This window comes from Lacerta agilis, chromosome Z (genome assembly GCF_009819535.1).
Source record: "Lacerta agilis isolate rLacAgi1 chromosome Z, rLacAgi1.pri, whole genome shotgun sequence".
NCBI classification, from domain to species: domain Eukaryota; kingdom Metazoa; phylum Chordata; class Lepidosauria; order Squamata; family Lacertidae; genus Lacerta; species Lacerta agilis.
In genome coordinates this window covers 17,735,034-17,759,643 of record NC_046331.1, presented here as the reverse complement: position 1 = coordinate 17,759,643, position 24,610 = coordinate 17,735,034, and the positions used below count along the sequence as shown (strand labels likewise).

Here is a 24,610-nt window from a genome sequence, read left to right as displayed (position 1 = left end):
TCTCCAAGGGTCCTCTAGTTGAACCCCTCCACACACAATGCAGGAATCCCAGCTCAAAAATCCTGACCGATGGCCATCCGACCTCTATTTAGAAACCTCCAAGGAAGGCAAGAGCATCACCTTCCCGGCAGGCTTAAGCTTTGTGGTTCTCTTTCAGGAACTGACCACTGGACAGACATCCAAATCAAGCATCCTCTCACACTTGATCATCTTGGCTCCGTCGAACCACTTGGCCCGTGCGCTCACTGCAACTTGCCAGGAACTTCGCATTTCTTTTCAAGGAAGCAAATTAAAAAGAAAAATCCTCTCCCTTGCCTAACACCTTGGAGAAAAGAAGCCTTTTAATGAAAGCCGTTTAGCATTCAGAAGCTTGATGTTTCGGAGACTCCAAGAGGACGGGGAGAAAATGTCACAAGAGGCTTGCTGGCTGTTTGGAAATCCAAGCTCTGAGCAGTGAAAGAAGGAGAAGGAAGAGGAAGATGCAGCCCCAAACATGAGAACATAAAAAGGGCCTGCTGGATCAGGCCAATTAGTCTAGCAAACTGTTCCCACAGTGGCCAGATACCCCCAAGAGCCTCAAAATCTAGATAGACTGCCTCTGGGACTGGAGGTTCTGGAAGAACACAGGGAAGAACTTGTCTGCTGGATCAGGCCAATAGCCCACCTAGTCCAACATCCCGTTCTCAGTGCCCAAACAGATGCTCCAAGCAGGACGCGAGCACAACAGCCCTCTCCCCTCCTGTGGCTTCCAGCCACTAGGATTCAGAAGCATTGTGCCCGTCGATAGCCCTCTCCTCCTCCATGAATTTGTCTAATCCTCTTTTAAAGCCATCTATGTTGGTGGCCATCACTGCCTCCTGAGGTTAGGAATTCCAGAGTTTAACTCTGTGCTGCAATGAGAAGGGACATTCCTCTATCTGTCCAGAATCTTCCAATATTCAGCTTCATGGGATGTCCTCCAGTTCTAATGTAATGGCAGCTGTTTGATAGTGGAACGCACTCCCTCAAGATGTGGTGGGCTCTCCTTCATTGGAGGCTTTTAAGCAGAGGTTGGATGGCCATCTGCCAGGGCTTCTTGATTCCTGCACTGCATGGGGCTGGACTAGATGGCCCTTGGTGATCCCTTTCAACTCTACAATATTCTAGGATTCTATGAGAGAGCAGCATTTTATGAACTTCTATGCATAATTCTATAAACGCCTATTGTGTCCCCTCTTCCTCACATTTTCTTTAAGTTAAAAAGTCCGAAAAAATGCAAGATTTCTTCGTATGTTGCAACCTTTATTTTATTTGCACTACAGCCTGTTTTCAAATGCTGCAACTATTCTTCATAGGGGAGTCTCTCCATCCCCTTGATAGTTTTGGTTGCCCTCTTCTGAACCTTTTCCAACTCCACAATATCCTTTTTGACGTTCCCAGCAGGAGAAAGGGGGGGGGGGGTAACAGCTGTGCCCAGGGTGTTTGGCAGCAGGTGAGAGAATGATGAGCCCCAGGAAACTGCATGGTCCAGAAAATGCAGCAGATTCTCCACCTGGGTTTTGGAAACCAGGGGCGGGGGGCACAGCGGAAGAGAACAGCCCCCGCCCACCCTCCTTTTAAGCTTCCTCTGGGCTTAAATCCTGCCAGTAATAGAAAAGGCAAGGGGAGAGGAGCTTACATCTCTCGAGGTTTCAGGGGAAGACAAAAACGTGGGTGGTCCAGACTTGCTTTTTACGGCGATCTCTGGAAGTTGGCAGCAGAGAGGTCTTGGGACTCGCGGGGGATCCGAGATCAGACGAAGATCTTTGGCCCACCCAGAGGCTGAGGATCAGTGCTCAGTGGATGCAAGGAGGAGAAGTCAAGGAAGATTAAGGTCAGGCATAAGACAGGACGAGAGACAAAGGAACACAGGAAGCAGCCTTATATTGAGTACTTGGTCTATCTTGCTCAGCACTGTCTATGCTTTCTGGCAGCAATGGCCCTCCAGGTTTTCAGTCAAGGGGTCTCTCTCCCGGCCCTATCTGCAGATGCCACTGGGGATTGAACTTGCAAGGTAGATGCTCTACCACTGAGCTGTGACCCTTCTGCTAGGAATAAAGGAAGATTCCAGTCCTCATGGTTCTCAATAACAGGCTCAGCTGAATAGGAACATGGGAAGCTCCCTTATACTGAGTCAGACCCTTGCTTCTCTTGTCTACACAGATTGGCAGCAATAGCTTGCCAAGGATTCAGGCAGATGTCTATCACAGCCCTACCCGGAGATGCTATTGGGAAAGGGATTTTTCTGCCTTCAAGATTGATGCTCTACCACTGAGCTATGGGCCTTTTGTTGGGCAATCACTGCCATGGAGGATCCACTCACCCTGCTTCCCTTTTGCAGGGCTGCTTAAACTCTTGGGTTGGTTGCCCTTAGATGAAAGAATATACAGGCATTCCCCCACTTAACGCGCATTCTACTTGCACACGACTGCTTTTACAAGGGTCGCTGCAAAGTAAGTAAAGAATTTGAATGAAACGGCACGCCTTCCCCTGCTCGGGTCAGCTGCCTGGAAGTCGCTCTTGGCCACTCGCTTGCTGCGATGGCACTGAATGGAGGGAAGGCATGCTGGGCAGAGGCCCTGAGCAACTTCCAGGCAGCAATCCCAGCAGCGCACACAAGTCTTTTTCCTCCCCACACCCCCTCTCTGTTAAAGTGGGGGGGGGCTCCCCACTTTACGCAATTTCTGTGATGCACGCAGAGGTCCAGAACATAGCCCCCATGTAAGCAGGGGACACCTGCATACAAAAGTATGCAGGGCCTTCAAAACAGCAGCTCATCTTAACGGATTTCACCCGATAAACACCACGACGCAGGGAGAGATTTCAGCCTACAAACGCAATGATGCAGAGTTTCTGCAAAGCAAAAGGCCTGGAAATTCCTGGAAATGTCCAGCCCCTCGCAGTTGTAAAGGAACAAGTTATGAAAAGAAGGTTTTCTCCAGTAAGATTTGGAGCATTACAGATTTTGGTCTGACTGCCTTCAGCTCTCAAAACAGCATTTCTGCTGTTCTGGATGTACGTTATATGTGAAGTAGTTTTTGCTACCTTCAAGATAGCGAAGGAAGATAGGAAGTTTCCTCGTACTAAGTCAGACCATTGGTCCATCTAGTTCAGTACTGTCTACACTGAATGGCAGCAATGGTGCTCCAGGGTTTCAGGCAGGGGTCTCTCTCCCAGCCCCAACTGGACATGCCAGCAGGGGTTGAAGATCTGAGTTTCTACTTGCAAGGCCGGTGCTATAGCTCTACAGAAAGTGTTGCAGGGATTCTGTTCAAGCTTCAGACTCCTTCCCATCTCCTTAAGCCCCTTGCTGTCCATTGCCTCCACTTAGCCCTGCAGAAGGCAGTGACTGTTGGCTCCAGATTTGTTCTAGATTTCAACTGGTCTCAAACAGAAAGCCTGGCGTTACACAAGTTAAGCTAAAGGGATTGAGCTACTCCTGCAAGCAGGATTTGAGAACAAGAGCCCCTCCCTTTCTGTGGTTTCCAGCAACTGATAATCAGAAGCCTTACTGCCTCCGACCATAGAAGCAGAGCAGAGCCATTGTGGCTAGAAGCCATCAATAGCCCCCTCTTCCATTAATTTATCCAGTCCTCTTTTAAAACCATCCAAGTTGGTGGCTCTCCCTGCCTCCTGCAGCAGTGACTCCCATAGGTTAACGAAGGAGGATTTTCTTTTGTCTGTCCTAAGTCTTCCAACATTCAGGTTCACCGGACGTCCACAAATTCTGGAGTCACGAGAAAGGGAGAACAGCTCTTCTCTGCCCGCCTTCCTCAGGCTATGCATGATTTCTTAAACTTTTATCGTGCCGCCTCTTCATCGCTTTTTCCCTGTGCTGCAAAGTCCCAAATGCTGCAACCTTTCCTCTTGGGGGAGTCATCTGATTGTTTGGGGCGTGCCCTTTTCTGATCTTGCTGCAACTCTTGATATGGTGGAGACTGAAGAGGAGGCATCTGACAGGAATCCAAAAGGCCAGCTTCCCAACCTTTCACATCAGACCCTTCACCTTTCACTGCTTCCCCTCTGCCTGAGGATCCACCTGCCCTTTGCGAGGAAGTGACCTACTCACAGCAGAAAGGGCATCGTTCTACTTGGAACAGACAGACAGAGACAACAGGCCACCAATCACCCACAAGTGTGGGGAGAAGAGATGCAACAGCTGACAACAGAGAATCCTCAGCATTGAATATCTGAACGTAAGTGCTGGATCAGGCCAATGGCCCACACAGCCCAGCATTCGGTCCTAACCAGCCAGATGCTTCAATGGGAAACCAGCAAGCAGGATCTGAGCAGGGGAGGCAATGCTCTCCCCTCCTGTGGCTTCCAGAAACCTGCGGCATTCAGAAGCATTGCTGCCTCCATCTCAACAGTCCTCTCCTCCACAGATTTCTCAAATCCTCTTTCAAAGCCATCCAAACTGGTGGCCATCACTGCCTCCTGTGGGAGGGAGTTCCAGAGATTAACTAAGCTCTGAGTAAAGAATGGATTTCTTTTTAGGTGTCCTGAATCCTCCAAATAGTCAAATCCTGGGATGTAGGACCTGAAATGAAAGGGGCAGGGGATGCCCTGCTTGCTTCCACGGAAGCTGTTCTGATTGCTCTACCCACTTACCTCTAAAGCTATCAAATCCCACATCCTTGCCCCCCCCCAGATCCCAATCAGGCTCGTCACATTGAGCCCCCTGGTGCTGCTCTCCACCCCAAACAAGCACCTCAATAGGCTTCACCCCAGGATATAGGTGAAACTGACAGGCCCTTTTTTCATTTTCACGACCACCAGAAAGTGTTATGTTGTTAATGCAATCTTGTTATATTTACACTGCTGAAATGTTGTTCGTTTACAATGTGTTATATATTTGCCACTGTGTTGTTTTTCCCATGGTGCTATTATGAAATTGCATTTGCAATGTTTGATTCTGAGATGCATTCCTGTTTTTCTCTGCTGCTTTGAAAAGCAGCAAACAAATAAAACTGGGAGATTCAGGAAGTCCTAACACAGCACAGCACATAGTTAACCTGTGGTACTCCCTCACGCAGGAGGCAGTGATGGCCACCAACTTGCTTGGCTCTAAAAGAGGACTGAACAAATTCACGGAGGAGAGGGCTGCTGGTGACTAACTAGCAACGATGGCTATGCTCTGCCTCTGCGATCAGAGGAGACGATGCTTCAGTGCCAGATGCTGGGAGCTGCAGGAAGGGAGAGTGTTATTGTGCTCAAATCCTGCTTGTGAATTTCCTACAGGCATCTGGATGGGCAAGTGTGAGAAGAGGATGCCATCGACAGCCCTCTCCTCCATGTCTAATCTTCTTTCAAAGCCATCCACATTGGTGGCTATCGGGGGAGCAAGTTCCACAAATTAAATATGCACTGTGCTAAGAAGTCCTTCCTTCTATCTGTCCTGAATCTCCCAAAACTCCGCCTCAGTGAATGTCCATGAGTTCTAGCATTTGAGGGGGATGGGGGGGCTTTTTCTCTCTCCGCTTTCTCTAGGCCGTGCATAATTTCATAAACTTCTTTTGTGTTGCCTCTTCCACACCTTTCCTCCAAACTAAAAAAAAAGCCCACAAAGCTCACTCTTGTGGGCGAGCAGCAGGCTGTGTCTTTCCTCCCACCTAAGATGCTCTCAAGTCCCCAGGCTGGCTTCCTCGCTAGGAGGGAAATCCCAGATCTAACAAGTCCTTGTTCCTCCCATATAAAGGAGCCCTTGAGAGAGATGTTGCACGCTGGGACTCTTTGCTCTTGAGAAGCAATGGCAGCTGTGGGGAAGCCGGCAAGCAGAAGTGGGGGTGGGGGTGGGGGTGGGGGCGGGGCGGTGGGTGAGACTCTCTCCGGAAAAGCATCCCTCGGCCATATAACTGGAGCAGGTGGCGGGGGCTCAACAGCATGGCAGCTGTGCAAACCCCAAGGAACAACACAAGGCTCGGGTCTGTTCTAGACCTCACGGCGGCCTGGGATGGCTCAACGCAGCAGACTTTTTGGTTTGGAGCAGAGGCAGCACGATAGAGATATTGTGTCTAGTTCTGGAGGAGGATAATGACCAGCTGGAAGTGTGCAAGAGGAAGGCAGCCAAGAGGATGAAGGAACTGGAAACTAAGCCTTTCAAGGAACGGTGGGAGTTCTATCATGACACCTTTTCTCTAAACTACAAAGTCCCAAATGTTGCAACTGTTCTCAATCAAACACATACTCAATTCTCTCCTGAGTTGCCCCTGCTGAATATGTGGAGACATTTCGCCAAAAGGAACTGACATGGACTCCCCTATCAGGAACGGTTGCAGCATTTGGGGCTTTTCAGTTTGGAGAAAACACAATAGAAGAGACATGATTGTTGTTGTTCAGTTGTTCAGTCATGTCCGACTCTTCGTGACCCCATGGACCAGAGCACGCCAGGCACGCCTATCCTTCACTCCCTCCCACAGTTTGGCCAAACTCATGCTAGTTGCTTCGAGAACACTGTCCAACCATCTCATCCTCTGTCGTCCCCTTCTCCTTGTGCCCTCCATCTTTCCCAACATCAGGGTCTTTTCTAGGGCGCCTTCTCTTCTCATGAGGTGGCCAAAGTACTGGAGACATGATAGATGTTTATAAATGGATGCAAAGCATGGAGGAAGGGGATAGAGAAATGTTTTGCTCCCTCTTTTCTAACAGTGGAACTCATGGACATTCCATGTAGCTTGTGTTGGAAAATTCAGGACAGATAAAAGAAAGTCCTTCTTCACACAGTGCAGTTAAACCATGGCACTCACTCCCCCAGGAAGCAGTGATGACCACCAAGTGGATGGCTTTAAACGACTGGGCAAATTCATGGACGATGGGAGGGCCATTGATGGCCACCAGCCATGACAGAGTCTCTGCTCTGCCGCCAGAGGCAGCAACCATCCTAATAACAATTGCTGGGAACCACAGGAGGGGAAAGGTCTCTTGTGCTCATACCCTGCCTGAAGGTTTCATAGAGTCATAGAATTGTAGAGCTGGAAGGGGTCCCGGGGGTCATCTATTCCAACCCACTGAAATGCAAAAATCTCAACTAAAGCATCCATTGAGACATCTGGTTAGCCACTGAAAGAAGAGGATGGCCTCTTTTGGCCTTGTCCAACAGGGCTGTTCTTATGTTCTTATGGAAGAAAAGCCAGCATTCAGTCCTCTAGCCCAATGGGCTTTAACTGATCCAGACCAAAAACCTGCCTCAGACCCACAGCCTGCAACACGAAACCTACTTTTACATTTTGACTTTTGATTAATACTAACAATGCGCACTGGTCATGCCAAAATTGTGAGGCAGAGCAGCACCCCTTAGCGTTGCTACAGAACACAAGGCAATGATATGGTGTGTGTGTTTTATGCTGAACCTTAGCGGAAAGGTTGAGAGGCCATTGAAAGTCAGTGGTTTTTGCATTCTGGGTGGTCTTGATAGCCAAAGACCAGCCTCATTCAACCTGGGGGGATGGGGGGGGAAGGACGACAGGGACCTTTGAGGGGCCCAGCCCAGAGACTCACTCTGGACCCTGCCTGCAAGCACGGGACACAAACACACATTTCAGCTTGTGAATAGTAATGGTGTTACATCTGATTTAGGATTAGGACTGGGATTAGGTTTGGGGCTGTGACAGGTTTAAGGCCAGAGCTGGGGCTTACCAGGCTTTTGGGAACAGAATGTTTTTAAAGAAAGGGCTGGTGCTGTGATAGTTTTATTTTAACGATACGTGTGTGTTTAATAAATCTTTGATAGACAGACAAGAGATACAGGCACGCACATGCACACACACCATTATGCTCATTCCACTCAAGCGCAACTGCATTTACATGCGTCACTGCGAAATAAATAAATGATTTGAACCAGGAAATGGTGCCGAAAGAGCAGGAGAGAGCAGGGGAGCAGGGAAAACAGCTTGCACGGCCGCTCCAAGTGTCTCACTGCCCGCCCGCCCCCCCACTCACTCACCCTCCTTGGCCTTCTCCTTCCTGGCTATCAGGGTTCTCATGCGGGGAGGACGTGCTCCATGCCTTCACAAGCCCCTCCCTCCCTTGCTTGTATCAATTTTGTTCCTTGGGCAGGGTTCGAACATCCCTCCACCCTCCCTTGCCCTCTCCCTCGCCACCCCACAAGAAGGGAAGCAACATTATTTCTTGAGGGTGGGGGAGAAACTAGATGAAAAGAAACCCGTCTCCAGCAACTTCCGAGGCTAACAGCGAGAGCACTGAGAAGCCCCACAGCAGCACTGGGCACTGGGAGCCACCCAGTTACAAATCCCAAGCTCAAGTTTCCCATCATCAGAAGCAGGCAAGGGCACATTTCAGCCCAGGTGAAGGCAAATGGGATGGACGGTTATCAGCTGAAAGAGGGCCGCTTCCCAGCCTCTCTCAAAAGCACCCCTCCCCACGTTACCCAAATTTCACATATACGCGCAGAGTCCTTGAATGTAACCCCCGCGTAAGTGGGGGGACGCCTGTATATAAAAAAATTATACTAATGTTTGATTGGTTTTTTTTTTAATGGTTCCTTTTCCCCCTCTCTGTTTCTAGCTGTTTCTCTTTTAGCTATAAAGCCACCTTGAGTCCCTGTCAGTGGAAAAAGGCGGGATATAAATATGAATATACTAATGAAAAGTAGTCGGGCAAAATAAGACCAGAGGGCAAAAAGTGCAGCTGGGGGAGACTCACAGGTGATGAAGTAGTCCTGGTGCCTCTTGAACTCCAGGCCCATGTAGTTGGGGCTGAACTCCTGGAACTTGATGGTGAAGCGGATCTCCTGGTCAGGCCGGTTGCAGGTCACCAGCACATTGGGGTCCATGATGGTGCTGCAGGAATCTGCCTGGCCGCGCTTCACCAGGTAGAGCTTGTAGTACTCGTAGGGCCTGGAGGGCTCAGCCTTTGGGCAGATAATGTCCAGCTTGTCCCCAATTTCTGGGTAGATGATCAGTCCCTTTCCAGACACAAACCTGAGAAGGAGAAGGAAAGATATTAGAGCAATGGTGGTGGTGGTGGTTGCAACCCAACCTCCCACAATACAGAAATCACAATTGTTGTTGTTGTCCCACTTTTCGCCTTAAGGTCCCAGGGCAGGTAACATCATTAAAACAAAACATTAAAAGCAGTTTTTAGAATTGTCCAAAATGTTACAGGGGGGAAAAACCATTTCTGACATTTTAAAAACTTATTCTAATGTTGTCCTCATATGTACACATCTGGGTATAGATAACCTAATTGTCACAGGGGCTGCAATAAACTTGGTGCAGATGATCATTTATGGTGGATTTGCTCAGTCAGTAGAGCATGAGACTCTTAATGTTGGGGCTGTGGGTTTGAGCCCCATGTTGGGTAAGATTTCTGCACTGCAGGAAGTTGGGCTATGATGATCCTCATGGTTCCTTCCAACTCTACAATTCTATGATATGATTCCATGGCAAGATTTATCGAGGGATGAAGGCAAGGAGAAGGAAGAGCTGAACATCAACTTAGGTTCTCAAGGGGTGTGACTCGCCACACTGGTGTGGCAGGAGAGGATGACAAGTGTGGAGGTGGGGTACCAAGAACAAACTTAGTTGGTCTCTAAGGTGCTACTGGAAGGAATTTTTTATTTTATTATTTTATTTGAACATTTCAGTTTAGTATAGTATGAACACACACACACAACCCAGAAACAGTATCCCCACCTCTCTTCAGTAGCACTGGCTACTCTTCTACAGTTCTCCATGACTTATTGTTGTGAACAGGGAATTTCAACTCTGACAAATATGACAGATCAGAAGAGAGGAAGGCTTCTTTGCGTTGAAGAGGAGATGAGAATTTGTCTGCCACAAATTAGAGCTAATATAAATGAGATTACCTGGCAAGTGCAAGTTCACACCTCTCATGGAGTTTGTAGACGTACTTAAGGTACATATGCAAGAGGCTCGTTTATAATTACGTACATTTTGGGAATGATTCATATTCATATGTAGCCACATTATTTTATGCTTTCTGCATATCCCATGATCATATTATAAAGTAATCCTGTTCTATGGTATAATCAAGCACTGCTAGGAGCTGTTTCTTTTTTGCTTTACAGTGCATTTCTTATCAATAAAAAAAAAAAAGGGTGTTGCACAAGCAAATTTTTATTCTGAAAATGTGACCGGGGGAAAAAAAAAAGTTTGGAAAACCACAGACTTAGGCTAATGACCATAATCTGCTCCTGGTGAAGATAACTCAGGAACAGATGTGAAGGCAAAATTATCCTGACTGCTGCAGGGCAGAAACAGGGGGCTCCAGAAGGGTGGGGGAAGAGTGGTGTGGGCCCAGATTGCTGGTTGCACCCTCCCAGTCAGGCTACGAGGCATTACCTCTTTCCTAAAGCGGGGGGGAGGGGAGAGGAGAGAGAGAGAGAGAGAGAGAGAGAGAGAGAGAGAGGAGGGTGAGAGAAAACACTTTCCATAAATGCACAACAAGGATGCAGAACTTAAGATGGTTGAAAGAAAGAATACCCTTCTGGATCATGCCAGTGGTCCATCTAGTCCATTTCTCACAGGGGCCAAATACCCCTAACATCTTAGGAATTGAGATAGACTGCCTCTGCAGCTGGAGGTTCCACAGGAGTTTGAGAAGAGTCCTGCTGGATAAGGCCAAAGGGGGACCATTCAGTCCAGCATTCTCTTTCACGGTGTCTGGCCAGATGCTCATTATGGGAAACCAGAAAATAGGGTCTGAGTAAAAAAGCCCTTTCCCCACATCAGTTTCCAGAAACTGGACTTCAGAATCATTTACATAAGGTTAATACTTTATTATCTGTTTGGAGCTGGGCTGTGTTTGTCCTTTCTGCTCCTCTAGCCTGTGATTCAGAATATGTTCAGAATGTCTGAAAGGGGATGTAGGAATCCTATAATTGTAGAGTTGGAAGGGACCACCCAGGGTCATCTAGCCCAACCCCCTGTAGTGCAGGAATCTCAGCCAATTGCAGAGAGGGCGAGAGAAAACAAGGTCTATGTATGCAATGTTGCAGGCAACTATGACACGGAGCCCGTAACACTGCCCAGAGCTTTAAAAAGGAAGTTGTTCACAGTCTACCCTCCTCACTGCCTTCCAACAAACCCCACCCATGTACAAAGGTCCCCTTCCATGCCTTTTGGCAGCCTGGTGACTCACCCACGAAACCACCCCACAGATCATGGGACTGAGGCCCGTTTCTCAGAAACAGCTGATAAGGTGCGTAAGCGTTGTGCCCCCTGCTCACAAGACTGAACACTCCTCTGTCCAAAGAAATGAAAGAAATAAAAACCCAGCAGTGGGAGAGATGGGAAGCAGGAGCCTCATTCCATCAGCTCTGTTGGAAACCCAGCTCTATCAGCCACTGAATAGTTTAGAAATCAATGCCAGAATTTTTATTTTTCCCTTCCCTCCTCCTCCCTTTTCTTGTGTGTGATTTAAAAAAAAAAGACTGTAACCTGCGTGGGCAGGGACTGTCTCATTTTCACTGACTGCATGTAGATGAAGAGCAGGGGTGCAAATGCTCTGAATAAACAGGTTAAAAATGCTTTGTAAACCCATGCATGTAGATGAAAAGACACTGATATTCAAAAAAACTCAACCCAGAATGCCAAATGCAGGGGTTGCAACACTCACATCGACAAAAATTAAGACAAATTTAAAGTAATTGTGGTGAGTTATACTCTGCAGGGATTATACAACACAAATCCACAGCCCCACCCCCTTGACCCAAACCCAGGGGCTGGAGCACAATTAAGGAGGGGATTCTTTACCCATCCACCCCCATCCCACCCCAGGTGGGGTCCTATAAAGGGGCTTTTTAGCTGGGATTCCTGCATTGCAGGAGGTTGGACTGGATGAGCCTTGAGGTTGCTTCCAACACTACATTACTATCTTCTGCTTTATGCATCACAATCCTGAGTGATTAACACCAGGGTTCTGTCCTGGGCCCAATGTGTACACAACCTGAAAGAAGAAATTGAGGGCAAACAAGATGATAAAGGGTCTGGAAACCAAGCCCTTAGAAGAGGAACAGTTGAGGGAGCAGGCAATGATCAGCCTGGAGGAGACTGAGAGATGGCATTACTGCCGTCGTCAAATATCTGAAGGGCTGTCCCATGGAAGATGGAGCAAGCTTGTTTTCTGCTGCTCTGGGAGGATCTGAACCAACAGATTCAAATGACAAGAAAGGAGATTCTGGCTAAAAATTAGGAAGAACCTCCTGAGGGTAAGAGCTTTCTGACAGTGGCAACAGACTCTCATGACAGGTGGGTGGGCTCTCCTTCCTTGGAGTTTTTTAAGCAGAGGTTGTATGGGCCACCTGCCAGGGATGCTTTAGCTGAGATTCCAGCATTGCAGGGGCTTGGACAAGATGGCCCTCGGGGTCCCTTCCAACCCTACATTCTATGTTCTGTGTCCCAAAATCTTTGCTCCAAGTGATAAAACTCTGGCAGAAACGAAGCGAACATAGTCCATTCAGGCTTCCGGACATCAAGTCCCACCCCCTTCAATGCAGGAATCCCAGCTAAAATATCTTGGAAAGACAGGCCCTTAACCTTTGCTTAAATTCTCCAAGGAAGGAGGGTGTGCCTCCTTCTTCAATGGTTGTCTGTTCCAAAGTCCAATGGATCTTACTGGGTCAACAGATTCATCAAGCTGCCTACTAGCAAAATTCCCTTATATGCTTATGTCCCTCCCCCCCAAAAAAAGGTGTGGAGGGGGGCTCATTGCTATTGCTTTTGGCCAGTGCTTGTGCTCAAGACGAAGAGCCCCCCTTCCTTCAAATACTCCTTTGTGCTCAGACTTGGGGGGAAGGGAACAGATATGGAAGCCTCTTTCACCTTGGAAGGAAAGGAGGTGTCGGGTGCCAGGTGAGGACTCCCACTTGTTCCTAGAGGTGTTTTCTGGTGGTGTAAAGGTGAAAGTGCCCCTCCTGAGACCACTGAGTTGGGTAAAGAAAGAGAGCTCTGTTTGGCCAAGGGGCCTTGGGGGGCAGGCAGCAGATACTCTTGCAAAGAAGGGTGGGGAGCGTTAAGGGCAATGGAGAGCCTCAAGCTCACCACGGGCAAGCCAACCAAGTGGATAATAGAATCATCCCTGCATTGCATGGGGCTGGACTAGATGACCCTCGGGTTCTTTCCAACCCTACATCTTCTATGATTCTATGAAAGCACAGAAATTCACAGATTATTTAGCTGTGGTTCTTGGCATTGGAGGGAGTTGGACTAGATTGTCCTTGGGGGTCCCTGCCAACTCTGTGACTCCTCTTCTGAAGACCGACACCTTAAAGCAATGTTTCCAATAGTGGGTCCATGCAACCCACCCAGGGGTCCGTGGCACATACCCGTCAACTGCCCAGGACATCCTTTGGGGTGGATGTGGGGAGATGCTCTCAATGAGAGCACGGTGCCAAAAAAGCGTGTCTTGTGCCGTTTTGGGCACCGAGCAATCACAGAGGACGCGGGAGCGCAGCCCAAAAGTTGTGCATCTCAGTTTTTACACTTGCATATGTTGGAGGGTAAAAAACTACCACAGAGATAACAGCATTTTAAAAAAGTAGGGGGGTCCATAGCTTGGCTTTTGAAAAACAGAGGGTCCACTGCCCTAAAGACAGCGAATGGGCCCAACAGCTAGTGGCTTATGACCATCAACTTCTCATAGGGGCTCAGGATGAAATCTCTGAAGAGCACTGAGCAATTCAGCTTTAATCCCCACTCACTCCACACAGTGGTTTACGGATTCCCAGAAGGGGCTTAAGCGGAATTCGATCTCGCGGCCTAAGTGCCGCATCTGGCTTGATAATCTAGGGACTCCCAAGGATATACGTTAACAGATTGCACTGGGACAATCCTGTCTGCATTAATAGAATCACAGAATTGTAGAGATGGAAGTGACCCTAAGGGTCATCAAGTCCAACCCCCTGCAATGCAGGAATCTCAACTAAATCATGCACGACAGATGGTCATCCAACCTCTGTTTAAAAACCTCCAAGGAAGGAGAGCCCACCACCTCCCGGGAGTCCGTTCCACTGTCAACAGCTCGTGCTGTCAGAAAGCTCTTCCTGGTGTTTAGTCAGAATCTCCTTTCTCATAACTCGAAGCCATTGGTTTGGGTCCTACTCTCTGGAGCAGGAGAAAACAAGCTTGCTCCATCTTCCATGTGAAATCCCTTTGGATAAGTGAAGATGGTTATCAAATCTCCTTTCTTTCTTCTCTTTTCTAGGTTAAGCGTGCACAACTCCTTAAATCACTCCTTATAAGGCTTGGTTTCCAGACACTTGATCAACTTGGTTGCCTTCCTCTGCACAACTTCCAGCTTGTCAATATCCTTCTTAAATTGTGGCGCCCAGAAATGGACTCCTGGTGGGGGGTCTGACCAATGCAGATTAGAGCCATACTATGACCTTGATCAGGACACAAGACTTCTGTCAATACAGCCTAGAATAGCATTGGCTTCCCCCTCCCCCCAGCTGCATCACACTGTCGACTTGTGTTCAGCTTGTGGCCTATTAAAACCCCAAGGTCATTTTCACAGGTCCTACTGGCAAGCCAGGTGTCCCCCCATCTTATATTTGTGCAACTGGTTCTTCCTGCCTAAGTGCAGAATCTTACATTTGTCCCAACCGAAATTCGTTTTGTTCATTTTGCCCATTTCACATGTTCTTATGGATCCTCCAGGCCAGAGGCTCTCTCTCTATTCCTGGGTTGTTCGGAGCATTTCACCACTGTGAAAACCAGATGCTGGGCTTGTTGGGCCATTGGGTCTATTCCAGCAGCCTATTCTCACATTCTTATGAAACTGGGGAGCAGTTGCTCTTAAAAGCATCCTATTTCTATAGAATTCTTCCAATGAATCTGCCTGGACTTGGGTCCAGGATGCTGGGTTTGGGAACCACCAGAATGAATCAGAACAGCAACACTGTTTAATTTTTTTACTTCCTCTTCAGGCAGCTTGCTGGCTCCAGGTTCAGGATCTACCTTAAAAAAAACCTTCTTATCCCCCTTTCCTGCCACCTTCTTCCTCCTCTGAGTCACAAACAACAATGGCATTTGATTTTTTTTAAAAAAAAAAACTCTTGGAATTGCTACCTCACCCGCTGATTTTCCATCTTCCTCAACCCACTCAACATTAATCCTCAGTCCTGCTTATTTTAGGGTGCTAAACCTCCCACAAAAGCAGCCACAATCACCCAGCAGGTGACCATGTTTGTAATCAGCTCATGATATTCACTGGCCTATTAGCATAACTGTACGTCTTGGAATATATTTCCTAATGGGAATGAGTTTTATAAAGGGCGGGGCAGGGGGGAGATGTTGAATCAAGCTCATCCACAGGAAATAATGTCTCCAGAGGCAGCCTCATATTTTATACTGCACTGCAAAGAGCTTCTCTCAGCATTTCATCAGCACCTGATTTGAACACAAAGAGCTGAAAGGCTTCTCCCATCCATTCTCCTTCATTGCAAAAAAAAAAAAAGGGGGTTAAATCACAGCAGCAAATGCCTTCTGAACTAAAGGCTTCAACACATTATTTCTGAGAGATGGCCCTTGGGGCTCCTTCCAGCCATACAATCATACGACTGCCTTTCCCCATTTGAACCAACCTGGACTCTGCATTTATCAATTGAGGTCCATCTCTGTGTGCCTTCTCTGCAAGGCTTTTCCTGTGGTGGCTCCCAGCTTGTGGGATGCTCTCCCCAGGGAGGCTTGTCTGGCACCTTCACGGCATATCTTTAGACACCAGGCAAAAACATTCCTCTTCTCCAAGGTCTTTGGCTATAGCTTTTAAAATGCAATGGGAAGGGAGAACTTTTTTAAATGTTTGTTACTATGGTATGTATTTTTATACAGCCCCGTGATCTTCAGATGAAGGGAGGTTGGGAAAGAAGAAAGAAAGAAAGAAAAGAGAAGAAGAGAAGAAAGAAAGAAAGAGAAGAAGAAAGAAAGAAAGAAAGAAGAAAGAAAAGAAAGAAGAAAGAAAGAAAGAAGAAAAGAAAGAAAGAAAGATAAAAGAAAGAAAGACAGAAAGAAAGAAAGAAAGAAAGAGGCAGGCCTTGGAAGGTAGAGGATTCTCTTCTTGGAAGCTTTTCAACAGAGCTCGCTGCCTGTCTCTCAGGGATTTGAGCTGTGATTTGTACTGAGAAGGTTGGAATGGAAGACCCTGGGGGTCCCAATCTACAGTGCTATGGTTCATTTGAGGTTTTAAAACAGAAGTGGATGACCATCTGTCAGGGATCTTTAGCTGTGCTCCCGGCATGCACGGGGGGCTGGGTTATATGGGCCCATGGGGGACATTCCAATTCTCCAATTTAGGTGAAATGCTGATAGGTGTGGCAGACATAGACACTGCTCCAAACCAAGCCTCCAACCCCAATGCTTCAATGTGGGAGCAAGGGTGGTGGTTAAATACTGGTCTATAATAAATCCAGGGAGCTAAGGAGAGGTATGGGTCTGCCCTTTGTCGCTGCTGCCCTCTCCACTCGCAACCTGGACCCTGGACCCTCAGAGACACAATTTGAGGCCATTCTTCCCCCTCCATGTTTTTTCACTTTTAACGAGGCTCAGAGACAAAAGGGGCCCACCTCCACGTCCTCACTAAATGGAATTACAAGTGCATCAATGGGGCAGAAAAGAGGTTCCCTGGCAACCCTAAGCTCCCCCTACACCCAACCTCAGCTTCCCTCCTCTTCTTCAGCCCCAAACACAGAAAGTTTGGAAACTGGGAGGAGGAAAATCCCTCTGTGGTTAAGGAAAAACCTGAGCTTTGGTTAACCCAGAACCCCCCTCCCCCCAATAAGCAGCTGCCATTTGGTACTGATAAACCAACATGCTCTCATCCAGTCACATTGGGGTCCCTTTGGCACTGAAGGCACCTCATTAAAAGGGGGGAAATAGGCATTGGGGGTGCCAGGACCGTCCTCGCTTCTGCCCTCCCCTGGATACCCAAGCAGGAGAATGGGAAAAAAGAACATGAAGACCCCGTAAGAGCTTCAGTAGGGATAACAGCAGTGGAGGTGGACGCACAAGAAGCTGCAGAAACATATAGCAATGTTCCTGCATTGGAGGGGGTAGGACTAGAAGACCTTGGGGGTCCCTCCAGTTCTAAAATTCTATGATATACAGAAAGTACCCAAGTGGAACACCACGTGGAACAAGGGTTTGGAATTAGGGCCCAACGGGGCGTGATCGTAAAGCCGTTTTATGAATCATAGACTTGGAAGGGACCCCTAGGGTCAATAGTCCAACCCCTGGAAAGCGAGGGGAACACAGCTCAAGAATACAGAGCTGGAGGGAAACTGGCCTATGGGACAGAAGATTTGGGAGGGGGGCAGGATTGCACCCTTCACATAACTCAAGGGCCGTCAGATGGAAGAGGGGAAAGACTAACTACAGTATCTTGGCAAGGGTAGGGAGACCAAGGACCTAGGAGAGAAAGGGGCAGATCATGTTATTGGAGAAAAAAATGACAGAAGGGATGCAGTGTGATGCAGTGGTTAAAGCTGGGTTCTCACAAAGATAAAATAAGGATTGGAACCTGGGAGAGACCAGGGTTCAAATCCCCACTCAGCCATGAAGCTGACCAGACATTCTATTTCCTGGGTGGGGGCAAATCTTGTTTCTGGGCTTTGCGTTGTTTTACAGACACCACCAACCACTTCAGTAAAATTCACACGTTCAGAGAGGCAACCACACTGCAGATGACATAGATATAACATGGACACATGCAAACACACCCTTCCTAAGCAAATCCAGGCAGTTCCTGATGTCATTCCAGAACACGCACTCAGTAAAAAAAATAAAATTAAGCCTTAAGGGCTTTCTTCCGCAAAGGACCGGGGCTGAGACACAGAGCGAGAGAGGATTCCCAGGCCAGGATCACACCCACACGCCACAAGCCAGTCAAAGCCTCTGGGTAGCACAGAACCTCCCTGGGGACTGGGACCAGGGAGGAGAGACCAGCAGCTGCTTCAATAAGGCCTGTTCCTCTTGGTCTTTGTGTAAGGCAAGGACATAAAAGAGCCCTCTAGATCAAGCCAGCTACTCATGTAATCCAGAATCCTCTTCTCACAGTGGCCAAATGCCAACAGCAACTTACATATCTGGGTAGACTGCTTCTGGCCTGGAGGTTCCATAGCAGCACCAGAAGAGAGCTACTGGATCAGACCAAAGGGGCCCTTTAATGCAGGAATCACAACTAAAGAATCCCTGACAGATCACCTCCCAACACCTGTTTTTTCAAAAGGAAAAAACCACCAATGAAAGAGAGATGAAGGTTGAAAATATTCCAAGAAACTTCACAAGATTACCTTCCAAGAGGCTGTTTTTGACCTGAAAGCAAATCTGCTTTGAAAATGATGCATAGAATTTAAGAAACATAATTTATTTAATGACAGAGTAGAGCCAAGTATTGGCGACTTCTGTATGTGGATTAGAAATTTTACTCCCTGGCAGGTTGCCATCCAACCTGTTTGAAAACCTCCAATCGTATCACAGAATTGTAGAGCTTCATTCAGTTGCACACAGTGGCAGCATTAAGGGCAAGTGCTTCCGTCTTCCCATGGGCCTCTTAGAGCTGTGTGGGTGTCCTGGGTGTGGGGAAGGGTATGGGTTTGACGAGGCAGCACTTTGAACTTTGCAAATAGGGTGTGAGCACGCAACGCATATATTACTGCAAGGGTTTGGCAACAGCGTGCACAAGTCTTCAAAGTGCTGAAGGGCCATTTGATGGAGGACTGGAAACAGGTTTAAAAATAAAGCAGTGCAAACTTGATTGGCTGTGTGTCTCCTTTTCCAGACAAGCGTTGAGTAAGCAGCCTGAAGCTGGATCAAGACCAAGAGAGGACCAGTGCAGGCTTGCGTCGACTCACTGGCAAACTCACACTCCCTTGGGGCTGGTTCTGACAAAGATCTGTACTCAGCCTTAGCAAAGCCTAAGTTGGAATGCTGTCCTCCCCAACGGAGTCAAAGAACAAGGGGGCAAAGCTGGAAAGAACAGCAATACAGTATACTTGACTGGAGGTTTGGAGAAAGTGATGATGTATGTATGTGCACATTACTGAAGAAGAGCTTGTTGGATCAGGCCAATGGCCAATCTTATCCGGCATCCTCTTCTCACAGCGGCTGAATACATGCCTGTGGGGAAGCCACAAGCAGGATTTGAGCCCAACAGCAACACTTTCCCCTCCTGTCGGTTCCAGCAACTGATATTCAGAAAGAAGCATTGCTGCCTCCAACAGTGGAAGCAGAACTAGTAGCCATTTCATAGCCCTCCCCTCCATGAATTTGTCCAATGGTCTTTTGAAGCCATCCAAGCTGCTAGCCATCACTTCCACCTGTGGGAGTGAGTTCCACAGTTTAACTATACGCTGCATGAATAAGGACTTTCTTTTATCCATCCTGAATCTTCTAATGTTCAGCTGCAATGGATGTCCACGAGTTCTAGTGCTATGAGAGAGGGACAGTAGACTTCTGTGGATACAGCATTAGCCTTTTTTGCTGCTGCATCACACTGTTGACTCATGTGGAGCTTGTGGTCCTGAGACCCCAAGATCTTTTCTGCATGTCCTGCTGTCAAGCTGAGAATCCCCCACCCTACATTTGTGCATCTGGTTATTCCTGCCTACTTGTGGAATCCTCCTTCGGTGCTTGTTTTTTCCTTTACATCCCAGTCTGGGGAGGGGACTCTCCCTTCTTTAGCAAGTTCTCATCTGCATCCAGACTCATGAGTACAGGGGAAAGAGCAGCCTGGAACTGGTCCCACAACCGCCCAGTATCAGTGAAAGTGCTTACTCCAACGTAAGCTCAACAACACATCGGCCACCCAGACATAAATAACCATCACTCTAAGTGCCTTGTGTAAGAGTGAGATCATTCACAGCATTTATAAAGCACCGGAAATGTGCTTCCAGACTGGATTGCTGCAATGCACTCTATGTGGGGCTGCCCTTGAAGACGACTCAGGAACTTCAGTGGGTTTGAGGTCAACAGTCAACATTATTTTCTCACTGCATCAGCTGCAGGAGAAATGCCAAGAGCAGATACGCCCTTTTGTACATCACCTTCATAGACCCGATGAAGGCCTTTGACCTTGTCAGCCAAAACAGGTTCTTCATGCTACTCAACAAGATAGGGTACCCACCTAAGCTTCCACAAAACATGTGCAGCACCATCCAATGATGGCCCATCCTCGTCCACCTTCCCTGTAAAGAGCGGTGTGGAACAGGGCATGTTGTCAGCCCAACCCTCTGTGGCATATTCTTCTCCCTGTTGCTCTCATATGCCTTCAGCTTGACAGAAGACAATGTGTACATCCATTCACAGAGGTTTGTTCAACCTGGCACATCTCTGCATCAAGACAAAATATGGTGGGTCCTTTTCTGAGAAATGTTTGCGGATGAAGCAGCCTTGACAGCACACTCCAAGGAAGCTCTATGGAGGCTCGTCAACCATTTTGACCAAGCCTGCAGAGAGTTTGGCTTTACCATCAGCCTGACAAAGACCAACGTCGTCGTCAGCACTCCATGCATGAGCAATGGTGACCAAATGCTTGAGATGATAAATGATTTTGTGCTTCTGGGTTCCGCCATAATCAGCAGCCTCTCCAGTGATGCTCAGCTGGACAACTGTATGGCAAGGCAGCTCTGGCAATGGCTCACCTCTCCAAAAGGGTATCAGAGAATGTGATGCTAATGACCAATACCTAGATGAAGGTCTACCAGGCTTGCGGTCTGAGCATGCTGCTTTATGGAAATGAGTGGTGGGCAACCATCTGGAGTGATGCCTCAACACCTTCCCCAATATTTGGGGTACACAGGGACAGGACAGGTTTCAGACAAAGATGTGCTCTCCCAAGCCCACAATCCTAGCATGTTTACACTCCTGTCTCAGTTACATCTATGCTGGTTTGGGCATGTCCGAATGGAAGATGCTCTATGGGGAGCTAGCTTCAGGCACCAGGTCCATTGGCAGACCACCTCTGTGTTACATAAATGTCTGAAAGTGAATATGAAGCTGGCAACACCAACCCCGCCGTTTGGGAATCCCTTGCAGACACCACAGTGCCTGGAGACAGACAGGTTGTGTATCTACAACAGTGACCAGAGGAGAATGACCACTGGGAGGAGCACAGACAGAAGAAACTCCATGGTGCATCTCTAAATGGTGAAACCAGATGCCTTCATCTGCCCCAGCGGCAACAAAACATCTCTCTCCCTTATCAGCCTCTAAATTTGGCTTGAATCCTAAATACCTGAAAGGCTGCTTCCTTCCCTAAAGTACCAGTACCTCTCAGATATTGAGATGGCAGAGGTAGTCTTGGTAGTCCCTCCATTTTGGGTGGGAGGGCTGGCCAGGGGCCTTCTCTGTGGTAGCCCCTGAGCTGTACATCATCATTGTACAGCTTTTGGAGAAAGATGAAGAGGCACCTCTTTAAAGATCCTAAGAAGAGCTGCTGTATCAGGCTAAAGGGGGCCCCATCTAGTCCAGCACCCTGTTTCTCACAGTGGCCAACCAGATGCACATTATGGGAAACCAACACACAAAAAACACCTGAGCGTAAAAGCAATTGTCCCCTCCTGTGGTTCCAGCAACTGGCATTCAGAAGCATCGCCACCTCCACCCTGAGGCAGAGCATAGCCACTCTGGCTAGTAGCCACTGACACCCGAGATGTGTGTTTTCAGAACCCACCCAATTCTTGTGAACATAATGCGGTTTAACAGCTTTTAATTCTGTATTAAAAATTCTTGCAACCCACCCTGGGGCCCTGCTGGTGAAGCGTAGGTTAATAATTCAACAGCAACAGCAACAATTGATGGAGATCCACTTGAATCCCAAGGTTCCTGGCACGCCGTCAAACACACTTTTTCTTAGACCTCCGAGCTGTGCAGTTGCTCTTTAACAACTTCTGGCCAGCAGCCCCACTACTTCCCCTTCCTCCCCAAGTGAAATTCCAGAGCGCAATCTGCCTCCCAAATAAAGACTGGGTCCCTTTCCAGCACCTACCAGGCTAATTTCCTGGCCCAGCTACCAAGGGCTAATGACCACCATTGTCCGCTCCGGATCCCCAGATTCCGTTTGTTCAGTCCTTGGCCTCCAAATAACCCAGCAGTTAATTATTTTCCGGCCCCAAACAAAGAGCTTCGCCTCCTGAAACTGGTCCAAAGCCTTTAGCAGCACCTCAGAAGAAGGTGGCATGCTCTCCTTTGTTGGAGGCTTTTAAATAAACTTTGGATGGCCACCTGTCAGGGATTCCTGAAATGTGATTCCTGCACTGAAAGAGGTTGGACTGGATGACCATTGGGCCCTTCCAACTCTACAATTCTCAGATTCTATGATTAATTGTAGGTTATTCAACAGAGGTTGGGTGGCCATCTGTCAGGGATTCTTCAGCTGTGACTCCTGCATTGCAAAGGACTGGACTTAATGGCCCTGGGGGGGGGGGCTTCCCAACCGTACAATCCTATAATTCTACCTGTGCAACAGGAGTATGACCTCTCCACTCCACCTATCTCAGGTACCGGTAATTCCCTCCCCCTCCCTCCCCCCCCCAAAAGGTGCTGGCTGCACAACGACCCTGCATGGAGTACAACCCAATTAAGACTGGAGCCAGCTTCCCACCCCACCCCATCCTGACTTTCCTCCCAACGGGAAAGTGGGGGAGAGTGTCCGTCTGGCTCACCCCCTACCACATCCAGCAACCCCCTCACACACAAAATATAAAATGGGCATGTCAATGTGATTATCTCCATCAATGGGTCCCCCATGCTGAGAATGAGGTAACAGGCAATTCAAAAGAGAGGCCTTTGTTAAGAGGTTTTGTGGGGTGTGGGGTTTAATGGGGGGGAGAACAAAAGAGGCTGATGAGAACTGACGGAAGCCTGAACAAAAACTGCCTGAACAAAACCCGTAGGCAGCTGAATGCCGACATGGGGCGATAATTGGAAAAGTGAGACAATGAGGCGCTGGGCCTGGTTTTAAAGTTCCAGCCTGCCCAAGGAGGTGAGGGGGTGGGGGTGGGAGAAAAGACCCCAGGGCTCTGCTGAGATCGACAAGGAGGGAGGGAGCCCCCTACCCAAATACACAAAAGACTGGATTACTGCAAAGAGCTCTATGTGAGGCTTCCCTTCAGGATGCTGCAGGGTGATTGCTGACAGGAGTGAGGCCTTGTCACATATGACACCTTTGCTCCAGAGATCTGAACTACTTGACCACTGGCTATCAGGCCAAGTTCAAGGTTAACAACTTAGGACCAGATTACACCTGTGTGATTGCCTGATCCCATATGTGCTCCCTCAACTGCTTCAACCAGCGGAACTGGCAATGGTACAGGTGCCACGTAATCCTTGCTCTGCTTCTGTAGACTTGATCCTTTAGTGCAGTGGCTCCTACACTTTGGAACTCCTTGCCTATTCAAATCAGGCAGGCTGCACTCTTTTCAAAAACACTCCTGTTTATGGACAAGCCTGTCTATAAACTTTGCTTACAAAGTTGATGCATGCCTTAAGCTGTTCTCAATCTATTGTTACTTTAACTTAATGAGAATTAAATTATTGTTGTTGATTTGTCTAATGATATTCGATTGTTTTATATTTTCAGCAAACCACTTTGAAAGTGTTTCTTCTTTTTTTAATCAGCTGTATATTTATGAAATAAATAAATAAATAAATAATGAACAACATTTTCTCCCTGCAAATGGAAATTTGCTGAAGAAGGGAGATTCCTACCCCAGACTAGGAAGGAAAGAAAAAGCAAGACAGAGATGGGTTTTTGCACTTGGGCAGGAATAAATCAGATGCACAAACATAAGATGCGGGGCCACATGCTGATGGCAGGACATGTGGAAAGATCAGGGGCCCTATTAGGCCACAAGGTCAACATGATTCAACAGGTGTTGTATCAGGGAAAAAAAGAAAAAAAAGGCTACTGCAATTCTAGGCTGTATTATCAGAGTGAACTGTCCAGATCAAGGGCAATAAGGTCCAACACAATAGTAGTAATAGAAGAAAATCTATGATTCCAAAATCTGGCTACTACTGTCCCAAAGGAATTGACAGTAGGCTCATCAAATTTCAGGGGACACCAATCTGGGAGGGGTAACCAATACTGCAGAAGACAGAATCAGGACTCAAGATGACCTTAACAGTTAATAACAATAACTCTCCTTTATTGGAAGCTTAAAACAGAGGATGGGTGGCCACCTGTCAGAGAGAATAATGAGCCTGTGGATCCCTGCATTGTAGGGGGCTTCAATGTTGGAACTCCCTCCAACTCTACAATTCCATGATTCTATATTCTATAAGGGAAACCAGAAGTCCTCTTCTCTCTCCACCCTAAACTGCATCCAAAGCACAAGGCTTCCCAAGCTCCCTGGTTATCCTTTCAGAAAGCACAAAGGAGAATGTGCTTTACGCACACGCACACATGTTCTGGCTCTTCTTGCAGGCTCCCCGCCAGAGAAAACCTTTCCCCGTCCCACCACCCAAAATTCCAAATGAGCATAGATTCCTTTGCAAGCAGCAGGGCTCCAAACACCAGTTAAATGATCCGACAGAAGGGGATCAGGTTCCTCTGTTTGCATTGGCTTATGAAGGAAGGCCTATGGAGCCCCTTCTCCAATGATTTTCGGGAGGGG

General features: G+C 47.8%; 1 protein-coding gene across 4 annotated transcripts in view; it reads right to left on the bottom strand.

Annotated features, from left to right (window-relative positions):
* Positions 1-24,610, bottom strand: part of EFNB1 (ephrin B1) — a 66,459-nt gene that overhangs the window by 14,968 nt on the left and 26,881 nt on the right. For 2 of the 4 annotated variants that reach the window (XM_033138014.1, XM_033138012.1), the window contains exons 2-3: positions 8,680-8,957; positions 1,708-1,800 (exon numbers count right to left, since the gene is read on the bottom strand). In XM_033138014.1, coding sequence (XP_032993905.1) covers positions 1,708-1,800; positions 8,680-8,957 — 371 coding nt within the window. The remainder of the gene's footprint in view (positions 1-1,707; positions 1,801-8,679; positions 8,958-24,610) is intronic. The other 2 variants (XM_033138013.1, XM_033138015.1) reach the window with 1 other exon arrangement.